Consider the following 9,817-nt stretch of genomic DNA (forward strand, 5'->3'; position numbering starts at 1 on the left):
TGGCAAAACACACCAGCACATTGATTTTGTGTTTCCTCTTCACCTTTGTGAGCTGAACATACTACATGACAAGAAATTCAGTCTAATTCAACTGATTGATTTGCTCTTTCCAAAATTACTGAAGCCAGAGACCCTTGAGCAGTCTCAGATCCTCTTTATTTGGGATGGACTTGGTGAACTTAGATTTCCTCTTAAGTTTAAACATATTAAGACATGCACTGACCCAATGACACCGGTCTCTGTAGGCTGCCTGCTGGTCAATCTTCTCAAAGGGAACCTTGTTCCTCATGCCCAGATCTTGGTCACTTCAAGGCTGAAAGATGCAGGTCTGATTCCTCCAGAACATGTACAGAAGATGTTTGAACTACATGGGTTTGATGACTTAGAGTGGGAAGAGCACATCAGAAGTAAAGTGCGTGATCAAACCATTGCTGAAAGAGCAACTGTTCACCTGAAATCATCCAGAGCCCTGTACATCATGCGCTCCTTGCCATTCTTCTGTCAGATGGCTTCCACTGTTTTAGAAGAGCTTTTTAGTAACAGTTGCACCACAGATCCTCCTCTCACCCTGACAGAGATGTTCACACATTTTCTCCTGATTCAAACGAAAAGACATGTAGAAAAGTCTGCTAAATCAAGCACTGAGGAGATCCTGAAGCTGGGTAAGCTGGCTTGGCACATGCTGGAAAAGGACACGTTGATCTTTATTGAGACGGACCAGAGAGAAACCAATACGGATCCTCTTCTTCCTGTCAATCTCTCTGATGACTGGCCCATGTTTTTCAGAGAACAAAACCTTATGGGTTTAGGTAGAATGTACCGCTTCACGCATCCCAGTGTCCAAGAGTTCCTGGCAGCTTTGTATGTTGCTGTGCACTATGAGCCCAGCAAGGGAAATGTAATGTCTTTTACACTTGCAGAAAAAGCACAAAAGTTGTTCAAAAAAGTACCATTTGATATGCACAGAAGAGCAGTGGACAGAGCATTAAAGAGCAAAACTGGTCAACTAGACATGTTTCTTCTCTTTCTCTTGGGAATATCTGCGGGTCCAAGCAACAAGCAACTATCCAGCTTTTTTCAAAATACATCACTTCATGTAAGGACAGAGGATGTAGTCAAATATATTATTCAGAAAATCAAGGCAAATCCATTATTTGAGATTTCAGGTAATCTCTCTCGATGTTTGGAGGAGCTTGACGTTTCCCTGCCTGTGGTTCACAAACAAGGCCGGGTTGAATTTCAAGTAGATGAGGATGTGCACATCACTCCTTCAGAGTGGTCACGTGTAGCAACCTCTCTGCTGACCTCTGAGGATTCATCACTGACATTTGACGTCAGAAAATACGCTAATGCAGATGAAGCCATTACGAGACTGCTGCCCGTCATCAAGATCTCCAGAGTCCTCAGGTATGTGTGTTTATATATTTATAAGCTATAAGTGTATTTATAGTAAGTTGATACACATGCACGTTCTGATTTTGCTAAATTCTACGTCAACATGGGTCAACATATTTTCCTGACTCTGGAACATTTTAATCCAAAAATTTACTCTAGGCCATATCTCTACATTTAACCTAACCTTACCTATGAGTAATGCCTAAAATCTGATTTAATGATAGGTGAGTAATACTGACATATATGCACCAAACACTGATTGTAGGCCTAAACTTAAAAAAAATTATAATCTGCTTCTTCAAATCTGATTGGTTAATCACAATGTGGTTCCAGGGTCAACAAAGTCTGTATATATTTGAACACTGGCATCATTTTCATAAGTTCAGGTCTGTATCACACCATAGAATTAAAATAAAACCATCAAGGATTAATTTTAAGATTCAGTCCAGTGGGTTGAACATAAATATAACATTAAATGCTTAGGAATTACAAAACCGTTTTTTAAGCACATGCCCCCACCATTGGACAAATAAATATGATCATGAAATGATCATTTTTGTTTAGAATCCTTTCTAGGATGCTGGACCTCATGAACATCACCAAAGATTGGGTTTCCTCCTGATTCTTTGTTAGGCCTTTACTGCAGCTGACTTCAGTTGTTTTTTGTTTGTGAGTCTTCCTGTCATTTAGATTTGTTTTTAGCAAGTGGATGATGTATGATCAGTGGGGTTGAAACTGCCATTATAGATTTTTTTTTTAGCCAATTTTTTGTCTTTACTGTGAGAGGACAGCTCAGCATTGTACACATGCCAAGCCTTCTCCACACTGTCATTCTGGTACAGGCTGGTCTTCATTTCAGCCATCCAAACAATGTTTTTCCAGAAGAAGTGTGGCTTTTATAGATGTTATTGAAAAAGTAAAAAATAAAAAATATGAAAAAGTTAGGGGTTAAGATTTAATCAGCATTTGTTTTTCTCAGTAAATGCTTGACATTAAAACAAACGATTAAATCTTTTAAAGGTCCCATGTTGTATATATGGTTTTATATTAGGCGTTGGTGTCTTTAAGAATATATATATTTGTGGTATAAATAACAAAAAACATCTCAATATGTTTTTACACCTTACTCTCTCAGGAGCTCTGTCAAAAACAGGTCAATTTTGGCCTGTCTAATTAATATTAATGGCCATCTCTTCTGATTGGCCTGTTTTCTCTAAGCGACGCACGACCAGGCCAGTCAAATATAACAACATCACAATTACGTCGCAGTGGTAAACAGAAATAAGATAAATGAAATTCGAGAGAAATGAAAATTCAGGATGTTCAGTGACGAGACGTCAGTCATGTTTTGCACTTCATGCAAGTTAACCTGGAAACTATTTTTCTTTCTGCCTAAGACTGGATGAAGCCACAGATCTGAGCTGGGCGCTGATCGCCTCAACCTTGAGATCACCAGCCAATCGTATTCGAGAGATTGAAATTGAGAAACAGGCAAAAAGTGATATAAACCTGAGTCTATTATCCATTGGTATGAAAAGCCCTAACTGCAAAGTGGAGATACTCAGGTGAGTCTCAAAGTAAAATGGCACATGAACAAATTGTGTGATTAAATATAAAACACAAACACTCATTGACGGGTATACTTTACTTGAATGACTTGATTTATAGGGGCATTCTAACTAAATTTTAATGTGTGTGTGTAAAGTTGTAAAATCATTTAAATAAATGAAAAGGTAAAATAAAAAATATATAAAGAAAACAGTTCAGGGTTAGTACATAGTTATTGATCAGCCATGTGACCGGTTAATACATCCATATCAATATTTAGATCACATCTCAAAACTAAGGTATGTGAAAATTTGCAAACCATATTAAGCACCGGAAGCTATATTTCAGTCATTAAACGGTAGAAACACTTCATAAATTAAAAACATTAATATTTAAATATCAAGTCAGCAATAAGAAAGCAGATTAGGCCGGAGGAATATAAACGCAATCCATTTAATGGTTCAGTGTTTTCCTTATTATGGTATTCTATGGGAAACCACTTTACGTAAAACTTTGCAAGTTGTATTTATATTCTAAACTTCATCTGACTGACTGTACAAAATATACATATCATCAATAAGGGGTTTGCTGAATTTCACCTTTTAATATCTGCATTTTACTACATCGCTACAGTCAGTAGAGCAAAGTTTTATTTTGCCCACCAGGCATAAGGATGTGTGATGTCACATAAAAAACTATCAATTACCTAGTTATTGTATTATATTATAATAACTCATTTGAGTAATAATTTGTACTAGCCTACATTTGATTTACTATTACTATAGTCCCTTTACAGTTACTACTATCATAAAAATTCTACCAAAAAAGTAGATTCGTCGATGCATCGATGCAGACAAATAAACTAGTGAACAGAAAAATAATTTTTTAATAAACATTGAAATCTTACTGTTAATGTATAGGGAAAAGTTATTGTCTTATTTCTAGAGTTTATTGGATTCGAAATCAGATACACTGCTGGAAAATACAAATATATACTACTTCATAGATTACAAATACTTTTTTATCACATAATATGCATGGTAACGAGCAACTAGTTAGCAGGGAAAGCGTTCTTAATCTAAAATGTAACTGAATGTTAATTGTTGTTAATCTTTGTTGCAATCCTGAGAACGTGTCATTATGAGTTGGTATTTCATGCATTCATATCTAATTAAAAATTCTTAAACGCTTAAAATTGAGCATCTGCCTCATCTTTTTTTACTATATTTTCTTTAGGACACCGTATTTTGGTCATTGTAAAGATTCTGATCATCTGCTCTCCGGGATTTTATTGAACCCGACGCATTTGAGAGAACTGAACCTGAAGAGCTCATTCTTCACGAGTGACCAGACAGTGGAGAACATCTCTCAAATCTTAATGAACCCAGACTGTCATCTCCAGAAACTTGCGTTAGTAAAAAAAAAATGTTTATTAGTGTTCATTATTTATCAGAACAAACCACTAAATCTAATTATTAAATTATTGAAACAGATTTAACATGGTGCATGATAGCATTAACACACTACCATTCATTATTTATTAATATTGTGTTTTTTGCTCCCCAGTCTACAAGAAATGGAAACCTTAAACAGTTGTAAGGTCTTGGCCGAAGCTCTCTGTAGCAGTTCTTGTCGTCTGCGAGAGCTGGACCTGAGCAGATGCTATCGGAAATGTGACGATTGGGGTTTACAGCTTCTGTCCAAGGCGTTCAGACACCCCAACTTCAAAGTAACAGTTCTGAGGTAAACCCTGACAAACCCCTGATAGCATACGTACGTCTAGGACACATCTATTTGACATCTGCATTCACATTTTTAGAACGTATGTAAAACTGACATCAGTAAGATGTTTGCAGACAGCAGATGTTTCTAGATCAAGAGATCTTTAACAGACATCTTGCATTAACTCTCATAACTCTCTTTGCAGGTTAGAATTCCATTCTATTGGTCAAGAAAAAATCTCAACATTATTCTCTGCTTTTCAAAAGAACCCTTCACACCTGAGAGAGCTTGAACTACGTTTCTTAATATCACCGACTCTTGATCTTCAGGAGCTTTTCTCTTTGCTGGTGAATTCTTGCTTCAAACTAGAGACGCTGCGTATAGTTCAACTACGGTAAGACAGTAATTGAGAAAATCTTTACAACAAAATCAGCCATATAATGACAGTCTATGGGACTCAGTCTGCGCAAGAAACCAAACAGTGTTTATATCATTTTTTACCTCTGATCCACTTCAATGTCCAACTGTTCTGAGCAGTCCAGAACAGTTGAAGTGTGATGCGACTACTTTTTTTTGCAGACTTATACATGCATTGCCGCCACATATCTCTCAAATGGACCACTGGCACCATTTACAATCTCCTAATTAATCTACCAGTCCACATTCAAACACCCTTGGAGTCTCCATAGAGCTTCATTTGGTGCTTCACGTATAGCTCCTCTGTAGGGTATCAGAGAGAATCAGACAACTTAAGATTCAATCAAACACTGAAAGCTGAGGAGCTGAATTCCACAAAAACACCCAAGACAACAGGATGTCATTAATTTGTCCAGGAGACACTGGTGCCACAAGGCAAGCAGATCCAGGACACAGGACAATTTACAACATTAACAGAAAAAAAACCACTTATTAATAATCCCAACTCAGGAAGGAGGTTGTCCATTTTGGGTAATCAAGATTAATGGTNGACAGGATGTCATTAATTTGTCCAGGAGACACTGGTGCCACAAGGCAAGCAGATCCAGGACACAGGACAATTTACAACATTAACAGAAAAAAAACACTTATTAATAATCCCAACTCAGGAAGGAGGTTGTCCATTTTGGGTAATCAAGATTAATGGTCCAAGACACAGCACATCATGACTATTGCATAAGAGAATTAAAGACTGTTGGAATCATGTCAAAATTTATACTCTGCAAGAGTGGGAAAGTTTGGACCTTGTGACTGACAATCGTTTTACGATTTATGATTTGGGAGAAGACCTTCCCAACACACCAAGCTAAAATAATATCTATTGGTTAAAACACAATTTGTGGTGTCTCCAGAAGCCAAGTTTAAATACTCAAGACACGATTACACTCTTGGCTAGTTCATGCTCTTAGCCTCTCTCCTAGCCGACTGATGTTTTGCATTCTTTGAGGGCCGTTCCAGCGTGCTGCAGCCTTCACGTCTGCTGCTACCACGTAGCTACGATGAAAAGAAAACCCATATAGTCTGAGTACTCCTATTTCTTTACTTTAGTTTCTTTTTTTTCCGTGATAGTTTGTGTAACTTAAGTTTACCAGCCACCTCTAAGTCTCCAGCCGTACTGCATCAAACTTCATCTAATGCCAACGGCCAATTATTGGCCGCCCAAGACTTCAGCGACCGCTGAACTTGCAGCCAATCAGCATACTCGGGAAACCCCTTTCTGCAACAACAACAACAAGGGAATCCTGTAACACAAAGGCAATGCAAGTACAAACTTTCCAAATTCAGGCTGAATGAAATATGCATTTTAACCTTAAATATTGTTCAGTTTCTTGCACAGACCAATCATTTTGTGTCTTAAGACCTCAATTTAGTCTGTGTATGTTTTTTTACACTTAAAGACATGAGTACCATTGCCTGCCATTATACGACTGACGGACTGCAATGGTTTGAGATAAAACACAAATGCTTTTTGTTTGAACAGTCTACTTTAGAAACACAGTCATCTACATCTTGGTAGCCCTGGGGATAAGCAGATAAGCATAAAATATGGGTGAAAATTAGCCCTTTAAGACCATCTTAGGACTAGCTCCAACCAGCTGCCATGCTTCAAAACATCAGCATATGCTGTTTCTTTCAACAGATTTGGTACATTGCATTGGTCATTACAGGGCTGTTTTTTAAGGAGCTCAGTGTGAGTATCGAATCACTGTTATATTACATGAGTGGTGTTAAGTGGTTGAAGTGAGCTGAGAAAAATGGGTATTATACTCGCATGCAATTTAATGTTTTTGTTGTTTTTTGTTTCAGTGAAGTAGAGGCTGATTCTCTTGAAACTCTGGCTTCAGCTCTTGGATCTTGCAGCCTCAAATCTCTGGATCTCAGCATGTGTGGCCTGACAGATTCTTCTGTGGAGCTGCTCTCTACTGGACTGAGCAAACCTGGCTGTAAACTGGAGATACTCAGGTGAACAGGATCTAATGGATAAAAACATCCCTATATTTAATCACTTCAAAGCATCCTTGATGTGTATGATTTCTTCTTTCATCTTCTTTCGAATCAATCAGAGTTATATTAAAAATTGTCAAGACCCCCCCAAGCCTTTCCATGGATATAAATGAGTGTGTGGTGTAAACAGTTAAAATGATGTGAAATAAAGTGCACACATCCATAATAAAACATAATTCAATTATAATAAATACTTTTTTCTCACTTCCACTTATTGTGATAAGCAGATGAAATGTAGGAGCAAAGGAAACATTCCTTTTTTTTATTCTCTTTCTGGCTAATAAAGTCTACATCATTTTTCTACATCAAAAAAACCTCAGTTTGTTCTTCAGGACTACCTCTGTGTGCCACAGTCAGCGGAAGTGAGAAAAAAGTGTGACAAAAATGCATGAATTTGCTACAGGAGGCCTTTATTCACCCACTGGAGCTGTGTGAGGAATGTTTTTTTTACTTTGTTTCACACCTTCTGAACTGTTTAGTCCCAGGGAAAGGGACTTATTGAATGAGAAACTTATTTAAAAAAAAATCCTACTGACTCTTCCACTTCTGAACGGTACAGTATTTCATCAGTGTATGATGTAGGATACAGTAAATATGATCTCCTTTTCACTGAAGGGTGACGCACTGCAGCATCACGGAAGCAGGAGCTGCTTGTTTGGCGAAAGCTCTCTCTTCAAACCCATCACACATGCGGGAAATAGACTTGAGCATCAATCCTGTTAAAGGCCCGGGATTGGACCAGCTCAGATCGGTTTTGGAAGATCCAGCAACCCGACTAGAGAGATTAATGTGAGTCTAAAAAATTAGACCTGAGCTTACATGAACAGTTGCATTTTTAAGTGTAACAAAGATGAATGAATTTATGAATTTAAATTAGTAAGTGAGTAGATATTTAAAAAAACAAAACAATGTACCATACACATTTTAAAAGTCATGTGGTCTATTCCAGCTATTAGTTGAGCTATTATATCATTATGTGTTAAATTATTTATTTATATTATAAACTCATTTGTTCAAATTTGATCGCTGAACTAACTTTTATCAACAGCGTGGATGGCCTAGAGGAGCAACGGGACATGGAAACTCTACGCCAACGTTAGTCTGCCGTATTCTTCTCAAAATTTACATTAGCATTTAAACATGTGCAATCAGAACATTTCGTTTTATTTTATTTTCAGACGCGTGCAATCTGACTTGGGATCCCAACACCTCTTCTTCAAGAGTGCATGTGTCAGAGAAAGAGGAGGCTCTTGCGGTGTATCAGAGAAACCCAGAACCCGTTCCACGCCATCCAGAGAGGTTTGAAGTCCCAGGTCAAATCATGAGTAAGGAAGGTCTTAGCGGCCGTCATTTCTTCCAGCTGGAGTGGTTTGGCAGGTGGGCCACTATAGGAATGGCTTATAAAGACATAAGAAGGAAAGGAAGTTCAGCAGCCTGTAGCATTGGACTTAATAATAATTCCTGGGGCATTTTTGTGAGCAACCCCTTTCCTCTCTGTAAAGCTCTTCATGGAGGAGTAGAGATGCAGCTCCCTAACTGCTCACCCTGGAGAGTTGGGGTCTATCTGGACTGGGCGGCAGGAACTCTCTCCTTTTACAACACCACCACATGTGACAAGACTGAACTCATTCACACCTTCCGTGCTAAGTTCACTCAGCCTCTCTTTCTTCTGGTCAGTATAAGTGCTGGAGCTAAGATCTTACCAGACGTGCCTCCTCCTGTCTGTGTCCATGACCATGATCCCTCGGATATGTTTAGGGGCTACAAGGACTGTAAAGGATGTAACGGATCAAAGGCTTGCTAGATAATCCAGCGTGCTCTCCTTGAGTAGATGAGCTGATGGTAGTGGTATCGTAATAGTCATAGTGCTCGATATTTTGAAATTGAGATGTATATATCATCTGTACGCTGAATAAATAAGCTTTGCATTGATGTATGGTTTGTTAGGTTAGGCTATTACTACAAATAGACCTGTTTTGTGGTCCAGGGCCACAGAGAGAGAGAGAGAGAGAGAGAACAGGAGATCCACCAGAGGGAGCCATTTGCTTGAAAAACTGATGTTAAAAAAACAATCTGTCATCAGTTACTCACCCCTCATGTTCATTTTTGTAGTGAATTATACTTTTAAGATCAAAATATCTTTTTTGGAACAACATTTTTCCATTGAAGTACAGCGAGATGGCTTTCAGGACAGTGATGTACAGTAAAATCAGGAATTTAGTGCATTTATTTTACACTGTTCTACTGGATAAGTAGTAGTGTTAAAAACTACATCCTGAATCATTTTTACTCATCAAATGTGCCTTTTTGCAAAGATGCAAGGCTCTAAGATCACAAGACCTTGCAATTTTTTGGTAAAAAGTTATATAAAACCCCTCAACCTTTACTGCAATTCAGTACTTTGTATAAATAAATGTAATGACCAACGTTGTCTGTGTGTAATAAAGTGCTCATCTAAGCGCTGAAAGCCTGTTTAATTTAGTTTCATGTGAAAATGAGCCCTCATTACGCTGAGGATGTGCTGACATGTTCTTAAAGACTGATCCGTCCACTTCTCAAGAGATTTCAGTCACGTTTATGGTAGCTTCTCACTGAAGGAATGTAATTATAACAGATCTCTCGACTCACTACAGACATCAGTGAAACAGCACGGCGGGGACACGTGGCGGAG

General features: G+C 38.1%; 1 protein-coding gene across 1 annotated transcript in view; it reads left to right on the forward strand.

Annotated features, from left to right (window-relative positions):
• Positions 1-9,609, forward strand: part of LOC122323611 (NLR family CARD domain-containing protein 3-like) — a 13,566-nt gene extending 3,957 nt beyond the window's left edge. The window contains exons 6-15 of the mRNA XM_043217578.1: positions 17-1,407; positions 2,793-2,960; positions 4,180-4,353; positions 4,510-4,686; positions 4,871-5,059; positions 6,782-6,832; positions 6,949-7,104; positions 7,762-7,935; positions 8,195-8,241; positions 8,325-9,609. Of these exons, the coding sequence (XP_043073513.1) occupies positions 17-1,407; positions 2,793-2,960; positions 4,180-4,353; positions 4,510-4,686; positions 4,871-5,059; positions 6,782-6,832; positions 6,949-7,104; positions 7,762-7,935; positions 8,195-8,241; positions 8,325-8,950 (3,153 nt within the window). The 3' untranslated portion in view covers positions 8,951-9,609. The remainder of the gene's footprint in view (positions 1-16; positions 1,408-2,792; positions 2,961-4,179; positions 4,354-4,509; positions 4,687-4,870; positions 5,060-6,781; positions 6,833-6,948; positions 7,105-7,761; positions 7,936-8,194; positions 8,242-8,324) is intronic.
• The last annotated feature ends 208 nt before the right edge of the window (positions 9,610-9,817 follow it).

The sequence above is a fragment of the Puntigrus tetrazona genome, chromosome 19 (genome assembly GCF_018831695.1).
Source record: "Puntigrus tetrazona isolate hp1 chromosome 19, ASM1883169v1, whole genome shotgun sequence".
In the NCBI taxonomy this organism is placed as follows: Eukaryota; Metazoa; Chordata; class Actinopteri; order Cypriniformes; family Cyprinidae; genus Puntigrus; species Puntigrus tetrazona.